This window comes from Fukomys damarensis, unplaced genomic scaffold (assembly GCF_012274545.1).
Source record: "Fukomys damarensis isolate Sample0158 unplaced genomic scaffold, DMR_v1.0_HiC HiC_scaffold_29, whole genome shotgun sequence".
NCBI lineage: Eukaryota > Metazoa > Chordata > Mammalia > Rodentia > Bathyergidae > Fukomys > Fukomys damarensis.
In genome coordinates, this window is record NW_022900941.1 from 30,018,801 (window position 1) to 30,042,699 (window position 23,899).

Genomic DNA, 23,899 nt, shown 5'->3' on the forward strand with positions numbered 1-23,899 from the left:
TCTGTTGATTAGAAATGGCTATTTCCACCTTTTGAAGAGCCAATCGTCCTTCATATGTGAGGGTCCTGAGGGAGGAAGGATCAGGATCCCCTTGCAAGATATCAAATAAAGGTTTTAATTCTCCGGTAGTTAATTTTAAATAGGGACGTATCCAATTTATATCTCCCAATAATTTTTGAAAATCATTCAAAGTTTTCAAATTATCTTTTCGAATCTGTAACTTTTGGGTAAATATTTTTCAAGGATATAGCTGATATCCCAAATATGAAAAAGGAGACTCCCGTTGAATTTTTTCAGGAGCAATAACTAACCCATAATCATTTAAAACCTTTTGTAAATAAACAAATACAGTAAGCAATAATGATTCATCTTCATTTGCTAAGAGAATGTCATCCATATAATGTATCATATAAACAGAAGGATAACTTTGTCTAATACAGGAAAGAGCCTGCGCTACAAACTTTTGACATAGGGTAGGGCTATTTGCCATACCTTGAGGCAAAACTCTCCATTGGTACCTTTGCATAGGTCCCTGGAAATTAATAGAAGGGACACTAAAAGCAAATCATTTACAATCTGTAGGGGCTAGAGGTATAGTATAAAAACAATCCTTTAAATCAATAACTATTTTAAAAGTATTTCTAGGTATTGCAGAGGCAAGGGGGATACCAGGTTGTAATGCTCCCATGATTTCCATAGTTTCATTAATCCTTCTTAAATCTTGTAATAATCTCCATTTACCAGACTTTTTCTTTATAACAAGGAGAGACAGACGGTTCAATGTGGCCTTTATCTAATTGTTCCTGCACTAACTGTTGCGCAGCTTTTAATTTCTCCCTAGTTAAGGACCATTAGTCAACCTAAACAGGTTTTTCATCTTTCCAGACTATTGGATCTGCATGGGGTGCAGGCATGTCAATGACCCCTAGGGAAAATATCGCAGGCCTTGTTTAGGAGGATGAGCTGACGGAGTCACAGGAAATTGAATTCCTTGACCTTCCTTTCCTAAACCAACATTAGGCAAAAATCCTTGATCAAACATTTGATTAGAGACCCTTTGATTAGGGCTATATAAATAAACTCCCATTTGTTGCATGACATCCCTTCCCCATAGATTAACCGGGAGGCCAGGAATAACATATGGTTGAAAAGTCCCACAGTGTCCTTCTAAATCACTCCAATTTAATATATCAGTACTTTGTTTAGGATTTCTACTTTGACCAATGCCTTGTAATTGAGAGTCTCCTGCAAAGGCCACGTAGAAGTCCACTGGTCAGCAGTTATAACAGAGACATCAGCACCAGTATCCAGTAACCCAGTAAAAGATTTTCCTTGAATTAACAGTTTTATCTCTGGCCTATTGGCTCCAATAGATTGCACCCAATAAACATCTGAGGACCCAAAGCCTTTATTCCCTCTAATGGCTTTTTTATATTTTCCTGAAGTAACTATCCTGGGTAAAAGAACCAATTGAGCTATATGCTGTCCAGGCTGAATAACAGAAATTTGAGAAGGAGAACAAACCATAATTTTAATTTCTCCAGTACAATCCTCATCAATAATTCCTGGGGAAATTATGAGTCCTTTCATGGTGGAGAAACTTCTACCCAATAAAAGATCTAGGGTACCCCTGGGTAACAGCCCAAAAACTCCGGTGGGTAATGCTTGCGTTCCCATTTCAGGGGTTAGTACTGCATAGGAGGGGGAACTGAGGTCCAATCCTGCACTGCCTAGAGTGGCTCGGAATAAGTCCTGAACGGATTTTTTGACTGAGGGAGGATCCGAAGGGTTGGATCCTGAAATGCCCCAAAAGTTTGATACGGGGCCTGAGGCTGGCCCCTTTGCCCGTTTCCCGACTGGATAGGATTGCCCATAACATCCCTTTTAGATCTACATTCATTGGCCCAATGATTTCCTCTTTTACATCTAGGACATAAACCAGGTTCTTTAGGAGGTTTTGAAAAAGGTCTATTTTCTTTATGTTGTGGGCAGTCACATATTAAATGTCCTGCCTGACCACAGCCAAAGCAATTTCCATTATTCCCCTTTTTTGGAGGGCCACTTCTATGTTGTTGAAATAAGACCTCTTTTACAGTTTTTCCTTGTAAAGCTGAAGCCATGGCAAGGCCCTGAGTGTAAGAAGGACCTATATCAGCACACAAGCGAACATAATCTGATAAATCAGTCTTCTTTCTAAAAGGACGAAGGGCAGCTTGGCAAGCAGAATTAGCATTTTCATAGGCCAATTGTTTAACTAAGATAATTTCTGCTTCTGATTCTCCAATTATTCTACTAGCTGTTTGCAACAAACGATCTAAAAAATTTTGGAAGGGTTCATCGGGCCCTTGTCTGATTTTAGAAAGATCCTCTGTAGCCTGTCCAGAGGAAGACAATTTTCTCCAAGACGCTTTGGCAGCTGCATTAATTTGAGTATATACTCCTAGGGGAAAACCCAATTGCTGAGTAACATCAACATAAGGTCCCTCTCCTGCTAGCATCTCATAAGTTGCATTAAGTTCTCCTTGCTGTCTATTCAGGTCTGCTATTCTCTGGCATTGTTCTGCATATTCAGACTTCCACAACAAATAATCTCCTCCAGCTAGGCAAGCCTTAGCAATCTGTTTCCAATCGAAAGGCGGCAAGGCATCAGTTGCAAGAGAATCTAGCATGGCTAACGTAAAAGGGGCAGTCGGCCCATATTGGGTACAAGCCATTTTCAATTCTTCTAATTGTTTAAAAGGAATGGGGGCGTGTTGTCGAACAAGGTTTCCCTGAGCATCCTGAGCCTCAAAAACTGGGCAGGCCAGAGAAAATGCAGATACATCCTCACCTTCTTTAAAGGCTTGTTGTAAACCCTGCTGAACTGGATATTTAAGGAGTTGGGAGTTTACTCTCACAGGCTTCCAGCCTTCAGGAGGTCCTGAAGCCAAAGCAATTAAAGAAGGCTCCTTTTCTAACCGATTGTCACAAGGAGAAGGATCAAGATCTGCTATTGTACTAGGCTTGTTTTTAGGGAGTTTATGACTAGTCCATTGAGCTTCCATTTGTTTAGACAGATTTTCTATCATATTTTCTAATTTTTCCATCCTTCTTCTAACTGAATTTTTGTGAACCCTCAGTATGGGCTGCTGTCACTAAAGGCGGCCATACATTTTCGTAATATTTAGCAGTTTCTACCTCAAAACCTAGAGGTTCCAGAGGTTCCGGCGGAGCTGTCCAAACGATACTTTTCACTTTCAATTTTACAATTATCATTCTCAGGTTCCTCTACACGCAATAAACTTTTAAACATATATACAAAAGGCAAGCGACTGTTGCTAGCTCCCATTTTTAATATTTATAAGAAAACTCACCACTCCTCTTCTTGCCTTACTTTTGAAGGTCCTCTTTTTTCTTTTTGTCAAGATCTCCTTTTATTCTTTATCCAGCGGTGTCCTTCACTGAATCCCCTCAATACTCAGGTCCCTGTTCCGGCGCCACTTGTGGCGGTCCAGCCATCACAACACGAACATGCCTGAGTCGGGGAGTGAGGATTGAGAAAGGAAAGAACACTCCAGCCTGAGTGGAGACGAAGAGAAGTCTGATTTACAGAAACAGCTCCTTTTATAGGTTCACATCAACAGGAAGCTTTTAAGGGCACACAACAACAGAAAACACCAAGCAGTTGTTTTTATCTTTATGCAAAGACCGGGATGGGATTTCCTGACTCTTACAGATAACATCAGATCTTCGGCTAACGAGTTTCCTGTTATGTCAGGATCAAAGAATCAAAACAAGCTCAACAGTTTCCTTGAAAAGTAGCAAATGTTGATGCCTTAATTATACAGGAAGAAGTTATTTTCCAAATGTCAAACTCCAGTGGGCCGTGACTGGGCCCCCACACCAGGTTGGCCTTGAATTTGTTAAACTCTCCTTCAGCCTGCCTGGTATCTGGACTTATAGGTGTGTGCTACTGTCACAGGCTGATTTGGTTTGGTTTTTTTATAGTACTGGGATTGAACCCAGGCACTGATGCATGCTTTCCAAGAACTTTATTATCAATATACAGTCCTCATCCCCTAATTTTGAATTTTAGCGATATTTTCCAATATTTTATTTTGTTTTGCCATTATCTTAAAATGTTTAGTGGTTCTAAAAGTTCTATCTATCAAACAAGGTATATTCAAAGACATATAGTTGTCATCCCTTAAGCCCCTTCCTCTCTATCATACTATTCTTTCCTGCTTTGATTAATCCTTTCTTAATAATTTATTCAGTGACAGACCAATGGAAGTTTAAAAAGAGGTTAGAAATACTTTATAGCCATACATAAGGAAATTTGATGTTTGACTAAAGAGAAATTACAAATCAGTGAGAAAAGGATAGAAGTATTTGCTGAATAGTGCTGGGACAGTTGATTTTTTTCCATATGGGAAGATATAGAAACAACAAAATAACATTTTTAGAAGAAAATACACAAAATACCTTTATGATTTTAAAGAAATAGAATTCTTAAGGCAAAGAACAAAAATTATAAAGGCAAGTAGTGATAAAATGTTAAAGGTTTGCACAACAAGCAACATAACACAGATTGGGAGAAAGTATAAGTGAATGCACTCCTTTTATGAAAGGGGGAGTAGAGCAAAAGAAAACTGGACTTCAAAATCCAACACACTTATTTTCATTCTTAGTGCTTTGGTGCAAACTAATTAAACCCTCTTTCAAAGTCTCAATTTCAGTGTGTTCAAAATGAAAATACAAATACCATACCTTTTATCTTATGTAAAACGTACATAGAAGTTCTGTCAATAGCAAACATTATGAATAACTAATTTGCAGTACAATACTTTAAAGAAAACTGAATTGGGACTTTGTTAAGGTGTTAAAACTAACTGGAAAGATGTAGGCAAATCAAAAGTAAGTTTTGCCTTAGGACTTAAAATATATTTTAAATGAAGCTTAAGTAAACTCATGGTTATCTTTTGCAAAAGCTGCAATGGTTAAAATAGGTGCATTTAGTCATCGTCCTATGGACCATTCAGATAACTAATGTGAAAAATAAGATGTATTCTAACGATTTTTAATGCTTGTGAACTGGAATTAGAATTTGTCACACTTTCCTTTTTTTTTTTTTCTTTTTGTACCGGAAATAAAACTCAGGACCTCACACTTGTAAAGCAGTCATGGTGCCACTGAGCTAAATCCCCAGCCCTTTTCATCCTACTTTTTACTGCTTCACAGGTGAAGTCTCACTTGACTCATATTATAATAAATGACATCTTTTCATTTCTCGACTCCTATCATCAAGTATCATATTGTTGCTATAGTTTTTTTTTCGTTTTGTTTTTTTTAAAGAATTTACTTTTAAGTTGGACATGCTGAGGCACACCTGTAATCCCAGCATTTGGGAGGCTGAGAAAGGTAGATTGCTGAGAGTTCCAGGCCAGCCTGGGCTACGTAGTGAGTTCAAAGCCAGCCCAAACTACACAGCAAGACCTTGTCTCAAAAAAAAAAAGGAAAAGAAAAGAAAAGAAAGACTTTACACTTAAGTTTACATCTTTTTTCATTAAAGCATATAGATCACATCCATCATTAGGCTTCATTAAAAAATAGTTTTCTCTAAAAAGATAAGTCTTCCCATGCTAAGGCTACTGCCTTCAAATCTTCCTTCCCTCCCTCCCTTTCTTCCTTCCTTCTGAGGTATTGCACACAGTGGAGTACTACTCTGCCATAAAGACAAATATACTTGAGTCATTTGTAGGAACATGGATGCACCTTGTGACCATTAATGTTAAATGAAGTAAATCAGACACATGTGCTTAAATATCATCATTTATATGAGAAACTTAAAATATAAATAAAAAGGAAAATAAAAGGTAGTAGGAAATAGAAAGGTAAATCTTCTGAAAATGGGAATTGGATCAAGAGATGAAGGGGGAGGGAAAGAAGGTGAGAAAAGAATTAAGATGTGTTTTGTACATAACCAACTCTTCGTAAGAAATACATACTGTGAATGGATAGTAATAAAAAATAAAAATTAGAGGAAAAACTAAATAATGGTCTTATATTACTATCTTTTTAAACTACCTTTTTGTCGTATTAGAGATGAACCCAGCCAGGCCTTGCTCATGCTAAGGCAAGTGCTTGTCCAAGACCTCTTTATTTTGAGGCAGGATCTCACTACTTTACGTAAGCTGCCCTTGAACATACACCCCTCCTGCCTCAGCTTCCCAAATAGCTAGGATTACAGGCATGTACTGCCACACCTGGCTCTTAAGCTTACTTTATAGTATCTCTTGACTTCATGTTATTTGAAATGAGATTTTTGTTTATTTCTCTTCCTTCTCTGTACTGTTTGGTCTTAGACTTGTTGCATGGTTATCATTCATCATCCTGGATATTTCCTTGCTTCTCTCATATGTTTACCGTTTTTGGATTCCATGCCTCCTTGTAGATACACTCCTTTCTAATGAAGTACATCTTCTTGTAGCTTCCTATGAAAACATATATAGAAGATAAGATTTTTAAACCTTATCTAATTTTTATTCTAGCCTTATATTTGACTGATATTTTGAAGAATTTTAGGCTGAAAGCTATGGTCCTTCAGAATTTTGGACACTGTATCCTTGTCTTTCAATTTCCAGTGTTGCTGTTGAGAGAGCTAATGTTCTTTAATTTTTTGCTGTTACGACTTTATATTTTGTTTCCTGGTGTTTCTTTTATATAATATCCTGTTCCTGTTCTTCCTTCATAGAGTCAAGACTTTCTCTTTCAAAATAACAGTTTTTTTCTTCTTGTATTGTCTTTGTTTCCTCAGAGATCTTTTTAATGTTTGTTTTCTGTCTTTTCTCAAGTATTTGAATTACTTTACTATCCATTTATATTTTAATAAGGCCATATATGTGATAATTTTTTTTCCGGGAATCAGTTTTCCCATAATGGAATTCTTCAGTTTTGTTCCTGAGTGTCTGGCAGTATTTTTATTCTTATAGCAGAGTTGGGGGTTGGGGATAGAGCAGCTGGGTGGCTGTGGTGAGAAATTTCATCATAAATCTCATAGACTTTTTCACTTATTATCCTTTGCTATGGAGACTTCTACTTGTCTTCATTGTGCCTGGTGCTCCACAGTCCACAGGCTGATAGTATGAGAGAAAAAATAGTTGTCAAGCTCCACTAGAAAAGGGAAAGGTCTAGATATCTGTATAAAAATTTCCAGCCCATCTCCCTATTTTAGAAATTACCTACCTGCTACCCTTTCAAAGAGTAACTTGATTTCAGCTCTTTTGAGGCTCAGATGAGAAAGGGAAGTTTCCTTTTTTATCTGTGCTCTCTGCTCTCTCTCCCAACTCTGGTACTTTAGTATTCTCTTATCTGCTTATCATGTCCTTTATGGTTCTGAAAATAAGATTGATAATCTTTACCATATTCACCCGATGTGTACCATTTGGCGGGGGGGTGTGGGGTCCCCTTTCCTTTTTGTTTGAAATTTCAAGATAAGCATGTGGTCATTTTGCCTTACGTAACCAGAAGTCACCTCTGTGTTCACATTTTTGTTAGGATATCTGACCCGGGTATGCTTTAAACCTTACTTGAGGATGAGTTACTCATTTATGGTAGTTTCTTATGGAACAATAACAAACATGGCTGAAGAATGTCCAAGGACCAGGCAGACACAGTGATAGAGGTGGGTTTATGCAGAGTTCTGAATTTACAAGATTAAGTAAAGAAAGATCAATGTGGATTTTCATTGTTAGTGTAAAGTCTTGAATTTAAAGTACTTTTGAATGCCTTTATCCAGTATGTTGGTACTTGTATTAATATGCTGTTTTGTAAATAACCAGAAAAAGATTAGTAAATATTAGAAAGTAGGCTATAAATGCCTTTCAGTGAACTTTCTAATATTTAACCTCTGAATTAGACAACCTTTTCCTTACAGTAGTTCACTGACTTGCAGTCTTCCCCGTAGGGGCAGTCAGGTTCCTCACTTACTATGCAGTGGAGGGCTGACTAGAAAGCAGCCTCTGGGCAGGAAGAAGGAATTACAAGAGAACTTGAACCCAGAAAGTTCTGTGCTGATGTAGGCTTCCTCTCACCTTCACCAGTCAAAATGATGAGACCATGAAAGGGTAGCAAGAAACTCAAAATATCCTTTCTATATTTTTCCCTCTTGAACATTTGAATGGAAAGATGAGGAATAAGTATTTGCCCTTAACAGTACAATAAGTAATGGGTACAAAATGTAATAATACTAATTCATATTCATTCATAAGAACAACTGACTCAATATGTGCTGCATTAAATTGCATACTACTCAGTTTTGTACCAAGCTAGGTCCTTTTTAATCTGAGAACATTTTGCCATATTTTGGCTTTGGGAAATTTCCTTGTATTATTTTTTCTTCTTGACGGTATTTTCATTCCATTAGACATTGGTGCTTTTTAGATAATTATGTATGAATATGGCCAAGTAGTAAAGGACTTTGAAGTGTACTTTTCACTAAAACTAATACTTGTTTTACCAGCAAATTTTAGACTTAACTGTATATTCTCTTAAGTGATAACCAGTCAACTTATGAAAGCTTTATATTCTACTAGAAGTTATATCTACTTCTTTATCTACACAAAAGCTGTTGCACTCCCTGCCAGAGCAAACAAACTCTCTTGATTGGTGCAGAGAACTTTCCAGTCTGTTTTCTTTCCCACTTCTTTTTCCTTCTCATAATGATAATCATGCACATCTTTAAATTCTCTCATGTTTTTCTGTTCTTTATTGCTTAGTTAACATCACCACAAAGTCTTCTATACAGACATATTCCTCATTAACCTTGTTCATATCTTAATTTTATTGTTCTGCCACATCAAGAAATTTTCAACTCTACTGCCTTGCCTCCTTTTCTTCTCTTGTATATTTTTTGGGGGGGTACTTGTTTCCTTGGTTGACTGGCCTGTTGAATTAACCCACTATTTATAATATTTGGCTGTTAGCAGGAAAAATCTTTCTAGGTTTCAAAAATGAAGTATCAATAAAGCTTACAGAATATTCTGCTTATAGTTTAAAAGAATCTTATATTTAAGAAATGTTATTTTAATAGCTCTTAGTACTCACTTTTTTCATTTAAGTACTTCATGGAGGAATACACACATGACTGAATTAAGCATTGCTTTTAAATAATTTGTCTTTTTTGTCTGATAGGGGAGATAATCTGTATAACGTTAGGTAATAAGAGGTACAAATGAAGCAGCTGCACCTGGTTTAGAATATCTTAAGTCTGTAATGATTCTTGTATAATTATTTTTAATAAAAAGAAAAATAGTGGTGCTAATACAAGTCTTTTGCCCTGGTTCTAATATAACACATTGTCAGATCTCCTTATCAATTCTCACTATTAATTTTTCTAAACTATTTCCCAGCTTTTCTTGTCCCTTTCCTTGCCTCACAAGCTGGGGCACTGGCTTTTGTAAGAATAGGAATAAGAAGATAGAGCAGATAGGAGGTGGAGGAACAAGAGGTAAGTAAGATTAGGTAGGTGTGTAAAAGATGGTCATGCAAAATCTTTATATATAGCCTTGCCCTTGAACTCTCAAAATTTTCTGTTTAACTTAGAAATTAGTATATTGGGTTAACTTTGTTCAGCACTCAACAATCTTTATCTAAGATATCTTCTAGTTGTCTGAACTACCTGATTTTATTAATTATTTGTTATTAGTCTGTGGACTAAAGGCAGATCATTGAACATTCATTATGTGCATTTACAAATACAACAACGTTGTGTGGAAGGAAAAGTAATTTTTAGTAATCTATATACAGTTTTTAGAAGTTTCACATAGATTGGATTAATTTTTTTTAAAGCATACTTTTGAATTGTTGGTAATAATGTAATAAGAGCAATATATAAGAGGAAAATGCATTTTATTTTCAGGAATATTTAAAGTGAACCATGCAAAATAATCTGTCATTAGTTCACCAATAGCTGTGAATTTGTTGTGTATTATGTAATACAAGTTAAATGTAATAACATTTTAAATTTTTAGAAGACAAGGCTCATTGAGATAAAATGCTACCTACTATATTGTCACAGATTAGTATATGTAAAGCACATTGAACACCTCCTGTCCCAAATGAGCCAGAGCTTAAATGTATGGGATGTAGTCAGTTACTGATTATAAAGTAAATGCCTCCAGTGTTTAAGTCCTCCAATGCCATTTGTAGAAAGAGACATTGTACTAAAATCATATAAATATACATACACACTTCTGTTTTCTCTTACTGTGTCATAAACTACCTTTAAGAATGTCATGCTTAATCTAAGAGTACCAGGATATTTCAAGTGGTATGAATGTAGGCTATTCATTTATAAATGGGTGTACAAGCGGAGTTTAATTAGCCATCCTGTTGGTGATATGTATCTCTTTCACTGCTTTGCTCTAAAACTTGTCATATGGTTTCAAAGCATAGTTTGTGACAGTTTAGTTTTTCCCCCCATTGAGTTAAACTGTTTATACATGTACATGCTCAAAATGTTAAACAATACAAAAGGAAGCAAGGAGAAAATTTTAATTCCCTCTGCCATCATTGAATCGTTGTTACCATAGTCTCCTTGGCCTATTATCAGCTTCTTGAGTATCCTTTCTCAAAAATACTCTGTGCACTTCCAAACATATTCATACACCTTATGTGTATGTATCTATGTTCTTTTAAAAATACCTCATACTGCACTATACACACTTCAGACTTTTCACTTCATACACTTCAGTTTCATTCCATATAAATAGGTCACTGTCACTGTTTCTCAGGGCTTCAGCCTGTATTCTATGCATGTATAACTTATCACTTATCTAATCCTGTGTATATATTGCTTTCTGTTCTTCTTACAGTGTCACAGCTAATGCTCTTGTATATATCTTTGTTTCAGTGTAAGTTTATAGGAGAAATTCCTGAAACTAGAACTGCCAAGTCTGAGAGAATATATTTTAATTAAATGAACTATCAGTTTATATTCCAAAATCCTATATTATCAAATTTTTTAGATCTTGATCTGTCTGATGAGTGAAAAGCATTATGTCCTTACATTGTTTGCATCTGTGCAGTTATAAATGAAGATTCTTTTTCATATTCAAGTCATTGATACTTATTATCCAGTAAAAGTTATTTTCTTGATTTTGTTGTTACTCAGTTTTTTCTTAATCTTTAAGAAATCTTAAGAAAATTCACTCTTTATGTGTTTTGTTTTTTCTCAGTTCTTTCTTTTGACTTAGTTTGTTAAAATTTGTAAGTTTTTAATTTTTACATAGCCCAATTATTTTTAATTAAATTTATGGTTTTTGAATTTGTACCTGCCCATACAGCATTCCCCCCCAGCAATTTCTAAGTTATGATTTATCAGGTTCATTTTTTTCTATAAATCTTTGTTGATAATGCATTTATTGGTGTTAGTATGGGGACTTAACTAATCTAAATGCCATCTGTCTCTTTTTCCTTTTCTTCCATAATCTCTTTTACCTTTGTCTTCACTGATTTAAAACACTACTTTCATCAGACACTATGTACTTCAGTTCATTTGGGTATCCTTAATTTTGTTCCATGACTTCTCATTATGCTACCAGACTACCATGTTGATTTTTTTTTTATAATTGCTATTTTATTCGTCATGTATCTGTGATACTTTAAAAAGCAATTTCTTAATTTTTTTACTTCTTCATAATTTTAAAGCATAATTAAAGCAGATTTTTTTCCTACTGTGCAGTTAGTCTCTGAAACAAACTATCTGCTCGTGAATCTTTGGTTAATGTATACAAATTTATAAGTAGTCTGTGGTGAAATATGATAAAACACCTTATAACTAATTTCTCAGTTTGAAGATTTTTCTTTTCTTTTCTAGCTTTTAATCTAGACAATGAACAACCAGATTATGATATGGATTCAGAAGATGAAACCTTATTAAATAGACTTAACAGAAAGATGGAAATTAAGCCTTTGCAATTTGAAATTATGATTGACCGACTTGAAAAAGCCAGTTCTAATCAGGTACTGTGTCATCCAAAAAATGTTTTCTTATCTTACCGTTAACACCTTATTTTGCACTTTCTTCAGGCTTGTGTGTGTTACATTTTATTATTTTTAATTTCCTTATATTTCAATTTCTATTTACAGTAATACTTGGACAGAATACTTAATAATTTTTTGAATAGGAGCATGGAGAATACTATTCTATTTTTACTATATGGATAAAAACACTACTTACAATGTTATATAGTATCTTCTAGATCCTTTTTATAGGACTATATTTTTGATGCTTCAGTGACTTAAATTTGCTTGCATGGGTGTCTAAAGTAGTCTCATGAAATTTTGCTCAGTTGTTCAGATTGATAGTAAGGTGTTCATTTTATATAGATTTTAGTTTTAGTTACGTATTAAGTTTTTAGTGAGGAAAAATTAACAAAATAATATTTTCTGATGATGTTAATGTATGGCACAGCAAATTTAAAATGCGTCTTTCTGGAAAGCAAACAACATGTGGTAAGAACTTTTTTTAAAATGTTTATTAGATCCTTTTATTTAGTAATCCTATCTCTGGAAATCATTCTTAAGAAAAATATTTAAAGGGATGAAGATTACCTAGCATATTCAAGGCCCTGGGTTTGATCCCCCCCCAAACACAAAAGATTTCAGCATAGATATTCTGAATGAATTATAATTTGTATATAGGATGGAATATGATGCAACCATTAAAAACATGATTTTTGAAGTAGCAGATTGTGCGTAACAATACTAGATTTCAAAAACAGGGTATAAAATTGTTTATATAGTAAAGCATTTATATTTACATATGTGCTTAAGGAAAACGAACAAGAAAAGTACAACAGAATGCTAAACATGGTTGTATTTTGGTGCTGGAATTATTGGTGATTTTTACGTTGTATATTCTGTTTTTCTGTTTTCCAAATTTAATGTAATGATCATGTGTTGATAGTATAATTTGATTTTTAAAATAAACTTTAAAAATATTTTTTGTGTACCTGGATGGTATATTGATACACTAGTTATCATTAATAAACAGTAGCAAAGCCAGAAAAAATATTTTATAGTAGATTCAAAACTTTCCACTAATTTACCTCTTCAAATTAATTTCCCTCACTCTACAACTTAAGTTTTTACATCCCTGAGGCATTGCTAAGTCTTAATAGTATTTCCCAGACTTTCCCACTATAATATTATTTGACAGCATGTTTTGCCTTTCTGCCAGTCTTTTCCTCTCACCCCATTTTGATAGAAAGTAATGTCCAGTCCAGTGTACTATGCTTTGCAGAGAAATACATTTTGAAAATTGATGTTTGTAAAACTCGACTTACTGATTATAGATATTCTTACTTGTTTTTTGTTGGGAAGTTTTTAAAGTATCAAGTTTGATACTCCTTATAATTACTACTTAACTTTTCCTTGGATTTTGGTCACTGGCATTAAATAATAGTTTCAGGAGGGTTTTTTTTTGTTTTTTTGTTTTGGTGCCAGGGATTGAACTCTGGTCCTTGCCCTTGCAAGGCAGGCCACCGAACCACTAAGCTAAATCCCCGGCCCTCAGGAGTTTTGAGATACAAATTTTCCTGGCAAATCTTGGCTGGATCAGTTGGTTGGCATTTGTATAATTTTCTGTGGTTGCTCAGAAATTACTTAACAGTGGTTGAGATTATATCATCAGAAGCCTTCAGGTGTGCTTTCTGTAATTTGTTTTCTGAGTACCTAGTTGAACAACACAGGTAACAGTATGGAATAAGCCAGATAACAAAAGTCTCACCTTTGTGGAACTTACCATCTGAGTAGGGACAGGATAAATGTAAAGCCATGTAAATAATATAGTTAACTGCACCTTTATATAAGCAACACCATCTTATTTTAGTTTTCTTTGTTTGGGTCAGCCTTCCAGACCTTGAAACAAAGAACTGGCTTACAGAGCACCATAGAATCTACCTAAAGTAGTGGGAGATAAAGGTATAAGTTTAGTCAGAGAAAGTCTTATTAATAGAACCAGGAATCAAAGACTCATAATCATGTTTTATCCTTTTCCTTCATTACCGAAATTTAGTTCTTACATCCATTTAATTTACTATTAAAAATATGTATTTTTAAGTCATAATGACTAATTGCAGTGCCTGAACTTAGACAGAATCTTGTACCAGAGGGGAAGAAGGTATAAAGATCATTTCTGCGGCCAGGGATTTAGCTCAGTGGTATCGTGCCTGCCTCACAATTGCAAAGTTCTGAGTTCAATCTCCAGTACAAAAAAAAAAATCTGAATCAATTGGCAGATTGGAAAATGGATGATAGGCTAGATAAAATTTTCATGTTAAATTTAGTAAAATGTAGTACTATAAGACAGTATCTTTATTCTTAAGAAATACATAAGTATTTAGGGGTAAATAGTCATGACATATGTAACTTGCCCTCAAATGGATCAGAAAATAATGGGGGGATGGGGTGTGCATGTGAACAAATGGATATGAAAGTTAGTGGTCCACTCCTGTGGTCCTCAGCATTTTGAGAAGCTAAGACAGAAGGATCACAAGTTCAAGTACAGCCTGGGTAGGCAATTTAGTGATTTAGCAAAACTACCTCCAAAAAAATTTTTTTTTAATTTTAAAGGGCTGGGGATAGCTCAGTGTGAAGGCCCTGGGTTCAGTTCCCAGTACCCAACCCAAAAGCCAACAATAAGTGAAAAGGAAGTATAGGTGTTCTTTTAAATGTTTATTCTTTGAAATGTTCTGTACATGTGAGATCATATTTAAACAAAGTTTTTTTAATCAAAGCTACTTAAGCATTGTTTTTCATAGAAGTTCCTTTAATACAACTATCTTAACAAAACACTTTCCAAGAAATTAACATTTTTAAAAGTTTTTTCCTAAACCTCTCAATGTTCTAATTTAAAAAGCTTTATTGTCTCCTTCCTAAGCAAACACCCCATTTTCTATTATTTATTAACACTGTTCTTCACTTACTACACATTCTCATAGAACAGCCTTGTATTTACTTCCTACTTTCCACCACCCATACCCAAAATAGAATGCTTCTTCTAACACCATGAAAAAGATAAAGACCATCAGCCCTCATTTACATCATTTGCTTTTGTTTCTACCCAGATACTACCTTTTATCTTCTTATAGGGGCTTAATCCTAAGTGTTTTCTAACTCTTTCTTATGCATCTGTTTATTCTTAAAATACTTTTTTTTTTGGTACCAGGGATCGAACTCAGGTCCTTGTGCTTACTGGGCAGGCAGCAGAACCACTGAGCTAAATCCCTGGCCTGCTTTGTTTTTTTGGTTTTTATTTTTTAACATTTTTAATGGCCTCTCATTTCTTCAGTCTTTGTCGTGCCTAAAAAGATGTCCAAGGGTCTCTTTCCAAGAGAACCCTTTACTTAATTTTATCTTTCTCAATAAACTACTACCCCGCTTCTCCTCTTTGTCATAAATTTTCAAAAGACTGACCATAATTGTTGCTCATTATGTTTAATTTTTATTCACATCACAAGACATTTCATTTCATTGAAGTGCACTCTTTAAGGTTCCTAGTGGCTTCCTAATTGTTATCTAGGTGTCTCTTCAACCTGTAATCTACTTAAAATGCTTATAGTAATAGATGATGTTAATCACCACACTTCGCTATTTTTCTTTATTTTGTCTCCGATTGCATCTGTCTTGTGTGTTTTGATCTCTCTTAGCATTTACAAGAGGTGATCAAAAATAATGAAAGTTTAAAATTTTTTAAAATTAACTTACAAAAAATATATGCCATTAATAACCCTCAGAATGCTCACCCACACTTATTCCTCTTTCTTGCCGCTTTCTGAAGCAGTTCTGGAGTCCTCTTTAATAAATGTCTTTATGAGGTATAATCACAAACACATGCTGCCAGTTACCATCCAGTGGAAAGGCTCATAAAAACATCATGTTCTGTGCTCATCCACCTTATTCACCATACCTGGCACCAGGTGACTTCTCTCTTCCTCAGAGTCAAAATTACCATGAAAAGTAAATCTTTCAAGTCAGTTCAGAACATCAAGGCAGTCATACACAGTGCAACTGAAGACACTCATAAGAAATGACTTTCATGCCAGGGATGGTGGCACAGGCTGTAATCCCAGCATTTGGGAGGCTGAAGCAAGAAGACTGCTGTGAGTTCAAGGCCAGCCTGGACTACATAGCAAAACCCTAATTCAAAAACAAACAAACCAAAAAATGACTTCCAGAACGGCTAGAAAATGCTGAGAACAGTGGGATAAGTGTGAAGTGAGGGGGAGTATTTTGAGGGATATTAACAGCTATTGTTGCTCATAATCTAGTTCCCATGTCCTGTGTCTGCTTGCTAAGTTCTGACCTGTGTTTCTTGTGAAAGCTTTCTACCTTAGGAATTATTTCAGCATTTCCAGCTCACCCTCCCTGCAACTTATTTTTCTCATCTTCCATTCACTTGACCAACATTGAACTTGAATGGTTGACTTTTTTTTCACATTTTTTCTTTCCCCTTATTTCATTTCCCCTTCCCTTCCCACTTTCCCTTTAGCCATTTTCTTCCTATTTTACACTCCCAATGATACCATTTGAACCTTATTTACACTTTTAGTTTTTCACACCAGAGAGAGTATTCAGTATTTACTCACATGTGTCCTATTTATTTCACTGGAGTATAGCCTCTGTGTGCATCCATTTCACTATAAATATTTCTAGTTTCTCATTCTTTATGGCTGAGTAGTACTTCGTTTTATTGAAAAACCACATCTTTATCCATTCTCCAGTTGATGGGCATTTGGGTTGTTTCCAAGTTTTAGCTATTAGTAACTGTGCCACTATAAACATGGGAGCCCATATATCATAGTATGATTCTTTTAATTCTTTTGGAAAGATACCCTGCAGAGGGATAGCTGGGTGGATTGACTTCTTAATAACCGTATTTTAAAAATCAAACCAGTTTTTGTTCTAAAATGGCATATTTGTTGTCTGTACCCACTTCCTTCATTTTTACTATCTGTCACCTCACTGTTATTTTGCCACTGGTTATTTTATTAAAAACTAGTCTGTTTTAGGGCTGGGGATTTAGCTCAGTGGTTCTGCTGCCTGTCTCGCAAGTGCAAAGTCCCAAGTTTGATCCCCCAGTACCAAAAAATAATAATAATAATAAATAACTAGCCTATTAAAAAAAACTTCAATTGTTTATACTGTCTAAAAAATCTATATTCCTCCTGACTCCAGCCACATTGAACTTCTCCATCGTCCCGTAATATAACATGCTCTTTCATAGGTCTACATTGTTCCCTCTCCTAGAATGCCAAGTTCTGCATTTCTTTGTTTTGTTTGTTTTGTTTGGTTGGTTGGTTGGTTGGTTGGTTGGTTGGTTGGTTTTTTGAGACAGGGTCTCACTATGTAGTTGAGACTGACCTGGAACTTATTATGCATCCCAGACTGGTCTCGAACTCACGGCAGTCCTCCTGCTTCAGCCTCCCATGTGCTGGGCTCACAGGTGTGAGCCACCACACCCGGCTCTACATTTCTAATGCTGTTGTCTTAGTAAGCATGCCGTTTATATCTCATTGTGATAATTTTACTAAATATTTCACAGTTATTTCCCAGGCTCCATCATCTTCACAGCTTCAAAGGAATTTCACACTGCCTTCTACCCCACTTATACTCAGCCAAATTCTTTGACTTGCAGTAGGTCTGTTTTCTGGAGCCAGATTATTGCCAGATACTTCTTTGGAGAATAAACTAGGAGAGAAGCTGATGCTTTAGGTTTTCCCTAGGTTCCTAAACAATACTGAACAGTTCTTTTGGAAGAAAGATGTATGTTGATAAATGCCCATCTTTTTTGGCTGTTCAGTTAATACTCTTTGAGGTGGCTGTATACAGCCTAAAACCTCATAGTGGATTTTGCAGATGCTTTTGCTTCACCTTGATACTGCTCTGTATCTCCTTAATTGAAAATGCTAACTGCTTTTTCCCCAGGCCCCTTTGCATTCAGGACACTGTTGCCATGTTGAATGAATGTACTGTCACATGACCTAAGCTCTACCAATTAGATTCTGAGTCTGAATTGAGAGCCAGTAAAGCAGAAATCACAGATCGTGAAGAAGTCTCTGGTAATGATAGATGTGGTAGTAACATTAGAGTTACCTTGGCAACAGTAGCAGCTATCCTACAATCCCCATGTCATTGGCTCTCATAGTGCAAGCAGCAGTGGTTTCCATCACTGACCTGTTCTGTGGCCTGATTTTAAGCATTGTAGATTCCAAGTGCGATTCTACAACACTTCAGACAATATTGAACTATTTATTCAGCAACTTAACAATTTCCTCTGTCTTGCTTACAGACAGGTATTTTGGCAAGTGTACCTTTCCAGCAATCATTGTTCTTGTAAAATTAAGTGAAGGCGTCCACAACTCAATATAATAATCAAACCATCAGTTTTTCTAGCATGAAGTTTTTAATAATGCACCTTCCATTGCATGAAATTATATTATTAATTATATTCTGATGGGGCCAAAATTGCCAGATATTGTGGCAATTCAGAAAATGTGGTTCTTGTATATTCTAGAAATGTGAACACTTTTCTACAGGAAAGGTTGTCTCCTATCTTGAACTGGGTGTGTTCTTTAATTTTAAATATTTATATATTAAAAATGAAATGTTTGTCTAGATTTTTTGAATCAATCCCAGTTATTCCTGTTACATAATATTTTTAAAATCATACTGTGCTGTAATATGTATATACATGTATGTTACAATTGTTTGTAAGATTAACAACTAATCTGATCTTTTAAATAATTTGAATTTAATGTTTATATTTCCCACTTCAGATAATTCTTGTCTTGTCTAGATTTATTTATTAAAAGGTCAGAGGATCATTCCTGTGACTACGAAGGTTGGTTTCAGCACATAAGCACTCTGTCGATGTGTAGTGAGAAAGGAATTTTCTCCTAGATGAAAGATTAATAGAACTATTAACAATTTCTAATACCTTAAACTGTTATACAAAGAATTGGAAAGGCCTTTATCCTAATTATTTTATCATTATGATTGCATTATTCCATGATAGCTGTAGTTCAACCAAGCCTTGGCAATGTTAAGAATCAAAAACCATGCCAGGTGTGGTGGCACATGCCTGTAATCCAAGCATTTGGGAGGCTGAGGCAGGAGGGTCACTGTGAGTGTGAGACCAGTTTGAGATACTTAGTGAGTTCCAGGTTAGTCTCAACTGCATAGTGAGACCCTGTCTCAAAAAACAAAAGAACAAACAAAGAAAATAAAACAACAGGAGAAGCTTTAAAAGAAGAAATGAATAAACATCCTTCTAAAGTAGTTATGATAATAGCATGAATGAATGCTAGTGGATTAGTGTCACTTTTATTTTTTTTATTTATTTATTTTTTTTTTGGTACTGGGGATCAAACTTGGATCATTGCGCTTGCTAGGCAGGCAGTAGAACCACTGAGCTAAATCCCCAGTCCCTCGATTAGTGTCACTTCTATGAAAGAAAAATATTTGTTCACCTGTAGCATTTAACAAGATTTTCTTGGGCCGGGGATTTAGCTCAGTGGTTCTGCCATCTGCCTCGCAAGCACAAGGACCCAAGTTCGATCCCCGGTAACCACCCCCAGAAAAACAGTATTTTCTTTTTATGTGGGTACCCCTTGAAGAAAACAATGGTTATTTGAGTGCTTTCCCAAAGATAGAATTTTATAATTAATTGCAACAAATCTTTGTTACCATAGTTGAAGATCTTTTCAATTTTCTAGACCTTTAGTAAAAATAATGCCTTCTTTTTCATTTACATAGAATACTTAAAATGTACAGCATTGTATATTTTGATTTCAGTGAGTGCTGATGTTTTCTCTTAATTTTGGCTTACCATAATTTTGTGGCATTGTGTAAATTGGAGGGCCTTTTTTTTTTTTTTTTTTTTGGCCTGGGGTAAGTAGCTTTATTAAAGAAAGCCAGGATTACGTAGGATTTAAAAGTTGGCAACTTTGACAAAGTGCCAGTTGTATTGCATCCGCCACTTGGCCCAGCCTGTCTTCTCCTGTTGGCCACCTTGGCAGTCTGACCTCTTACTTCCTCACCCCGAGCTAGGGAACTGTGTACTTTACCTCTAAACATGTGGCCAGCTATTTCCAGAGTGGCTGAGATTTCCACTCCACACAGGCGTAGGTGGCCTCATTCTCCAGTGGGCGTGCCCTTCAGTGAGGGCTACATGAGCCTTGATCTGGTCAGTCACTTTAAAGGTGTTAGGTGCACTCACAGAGAGCTATAGGTTGGCATCTTAATGGTGGACCCAGCTGCCACTACTGCAAAGCTGGAGTTGAGAAAGAGGAAGAAGGACAAACAAGTCCTCACCGCCTACTGCGCATCACTTTACTCTGGGGGCCATTTATAAAGAGAAGTGTTTCCAGTGTTACCTACTGAGTCATATAACTACTGTGTGATTTTAAACATAGATTCTTAGAAAGGTGAAAAGTGATCATTTAACCCCTTTTTAATTTAATGTAAATGTTTGTAGTTACTTGGAAATCTGCTTTTGGTAGTACTGTTTGGACTGTTACACAGATAATAAGCCATCAGATTTGAAAGAAGAGAATTTAAAAAAAAAAAAAGCATGTAACAACAGAAAAGAAAAGCAGGTACTTCCAGAAAAAACATTTTCTTACTCTGTCCTGTATCTTGTTGCACTAATACTCAGTTCTAAAGTGCACATTGTTTTCTTATTGCCTAATTTGTATTTCTCTTACTAGCCATAGCATGTTTATTTAGATAATGAATTCATCTGGTTTTTTCCTTATCTTTCCCACAACCTATAAATTAATGGTGTTAGTTTATTGTTAATTATTTTTGTTTAATTGATTATTTTATAAATTAAAAGCATTATAGATAAAATTTATTAATTTGTGTATTTAAAATGTATTCATTAAAATTGCTAGATCATGAGTTTTGTCTGTTATTTAACTAAATGGTATTTGTCCTCATGAAGCTAGAGGAGTCTAGAAGAAAAGTCCAAATGTAGGATAATTTTTATCTCTCCATCTTCCACCTTGCAAGTAAGCAAACAACTCAGAGCTATTGTGGAAATAATAAGTTTATCACAGAGCCTTTTGCCAGGTAGATAACTGGTTTCCACCACTCCCTAGTGGATGAAATCCAAGCTAAGAGACAGAATTTTTTTAGTGTGTAAAAGGAGAGTTCTGATCCAGTGAATTTTTATTATTTGTCACAATAATTTGTGACTGCCATATCTGCAGGTAGGTCTTTCCTACTCAAAGCTGTCACTATACTAGAGATATGTGATAGTAATTTCCTTAGAATAAAAAAAGATAAATTTTATAGAATAATTAAAGGTAAGGTTATCCTATAAAATAAAAAGTTGCTATATAACAACATAAAAATAGTAGCCAACTGAAGGAAATAGGGTGTTTGACTGTAAAGTGTATTAAATTCTTACTGGTATTATATAAAGAAAGTACTTATCAACAAGGCAAAAAGACATCAAGCAGCACCAAAGAAGGAAAGCTGACCAGTTGTTTTAATTCTGATGTCTGTGCAAGAACGTACCCAGTAGTGACAGTTTGATAGTTCTGTTACATAAGAAACTCCCTACTGTTCTGCTAATTGAGTGGAAAGAGCCCTTAGCCTTTTCCCCACTGTAGGAGCTGATTTTATTTTTTATTTAATTAGCAAAAAATACAAAATTTTATCAGAAGCATAGTGACCAAACATCTGAAGCACATTCGGTCCAGCCTCCAGAGCACAAGAGCTGTGTGATTCTGTCAGAATGAGGCATAATTTTCTTAGACCCAGAAAGCTCAGTTCTGAGTTAGCAACAGTACAGTGGTGGAGCCCTTGTCTAGCATACATGATGCCTTGGGTTCAGTCTGCAGTAAGTAACACACACACATACACACACACCCCCTATAGACAGTTCAATTCTTAATTAACTGCTGTCCTTTTAGACTTGGGAGAGAGGGGGATATGTTACCATTGTAGAGAACAGCTAGCAGTAGGATGGTATCTATGTAAAGAGGATGTTGGAGCCGGGGATTTAGCTCAGTGGTTGCCTTGCAAGCACAAGGACCCAAGTTTGATCCCCGGTACCAAAAAAAAAGAGGATGTTGGGAAGTATTGATTCATTTGGTTTGATCTCATGTTCCAGGCTCTGGCTCTCTGTTTTTATGTCCAGGTTACTCAACCTCTCAGATACAGTTAAGTTGCCTCCACTGAGATGTTCTTTGAGTAACTAAAGAATGTCCACTGATCTTCTATAGCACTAAATGCATTTGTCATTTGGACTAGAATACTTAAGCTGAATTGTCAGTGTATTCTCTTCCTGTGGTCAGAATATACAGGCAGCCAAAATATAATGCTAGATATCACCATCATAGGACTATGACAGGTTCATTTATTCCATGAAGTTATACCAACACAAAAAGTAAATTCGTAGTTAAAAATTCATTTGGTGAGTCACACTTCCTTCAGATGATTTCATACAGCAAATAGATCAGTCTGTATATTGATCTTACAGTTTTAGCTAAAAAAAACTTCCCCTTCATTTCCAAATTCTAGAGAAACATTTCTTAGAAAATAGCTCAATTTTTTTTCTGAAAAATGAATCTTCATCTCAAAATGATACAACTATGACTTAGGATGGCATCACTCCAAGGAGGCTTTCCACACCTAAAATGATGTTATCTTTTTCTGAAGTATATTTTAAGTGGTTATATGTAACCCCATTTCCATCCTGCTAAATCTGATTGGTTAATCTGAATTCTCAAGGAGCAAGGCAACAGATGTGGTCAAGCAAATTTTTACAAACCTTAGTCTAAGGTATGTCAGCATTATCCTGGCTGCATTGATATGGAAGGTAGGTCTCTGCCATAACCTATGTCAGAACACCTAGGGCGGAGTGGTGAACCTATGGCATATGTGCTACCTTGGCCCGTTTCTATCATTGAAAGTTCTAAAAGATTTGCCATCACTGATAGGGAAAAGCATCCTAGAAATACTGTCCCAGACCTGATAGTATCAGCAGGAGAAAAATTACTAAGAACCAATGATTCCCTTGCACTTACTCAGCTTGGACAGCAGAATTGTTTTTATGTGTAATTGATACAAGGAACTCAGAATTGCATAATGTTGACACCTGAACAAACATGTCGTTTGTTCTTTTTATCAATTCTAAAATAGGCATATTATAGTAAGTTACAAAATAGTATATTTTGGGGGTAGGTTAAAAAAAAAAAAAAAAGCAAAAATCTTAGGCCAGGAATGTAGCTCAGTGGTACAATGTCTGCCTGGCAAGTACAAGTCTGAGTTTGAGTCCTTGTACCAACAAACAACAACAACAACAACAAAAACCTTCTAATTTCTATTTAAAACCAAACAGATAAAAGCCAATAGACTTGACAACTAGGAAACCTTCAAATATATAGAATCCAAAAATATACGAATTTTGAAAGTCTAAATGTCTTCTAGTCCAAGATTTGCCTGATGCAAAAGTCTGTTGTCTTCCCAACTGTCTGTCATCTAGCTTTGTTGCGTTTTTATGGGGTAGACCCACTGCCTCTACAGCAGAATATTGGTGGCTAAATCTCCTAATTAATAATCCTTTGTTAGTTCTCTTGGAAGGATACCCAGCAGAGGGATGGCTGGGTCAAATGGAACCTCCAGTCCAAGAGGGGTGAAGTAATCTCAGTGCTGTTTTCATCTGCATCTCTCGAATGACCAGTGATGTGGAACATTTTTTCATATATTTTCTTGCTGCTTTTACTTCTTTGTATGAGAAATGTCTGTTCATTTCGGATGCCCATTTTTGAAAATAATATGGAGATACCTCAAAGAGCTTGGACTGGAGGTTCCATTTGACCCAGCCATCCCTCTGCTGGGTATC

General features: G+C 35.6%; 1 protein-coding gene across 4 annotated transcripts in view; it reads left to right on the plus strand.

The window, feature by feature from the left end:
• Positions 1 to 23,899, plus strand: part of Epc2 (enhancer of polycomb homolog 2) — a 148,121-nt gene that overhangs the window by 94,499 nt on the left and 29,723 nt on the right. For all 4 annotated transcript variants that reach the window (XM_010620972.3, XM_010620971.3, XM_010620973.3 and 1 more), the window contains exon 3: positions 11,858 to 12,003. In XM_010620972.3, coding sequence (XP_010619274.1) covers positions 11,858 to 12,003 — 146 coding nt within the window. The remainder of the gene's footprint in view (positions 1 to 11,857; positions 12,004 to 23,899) is intronic.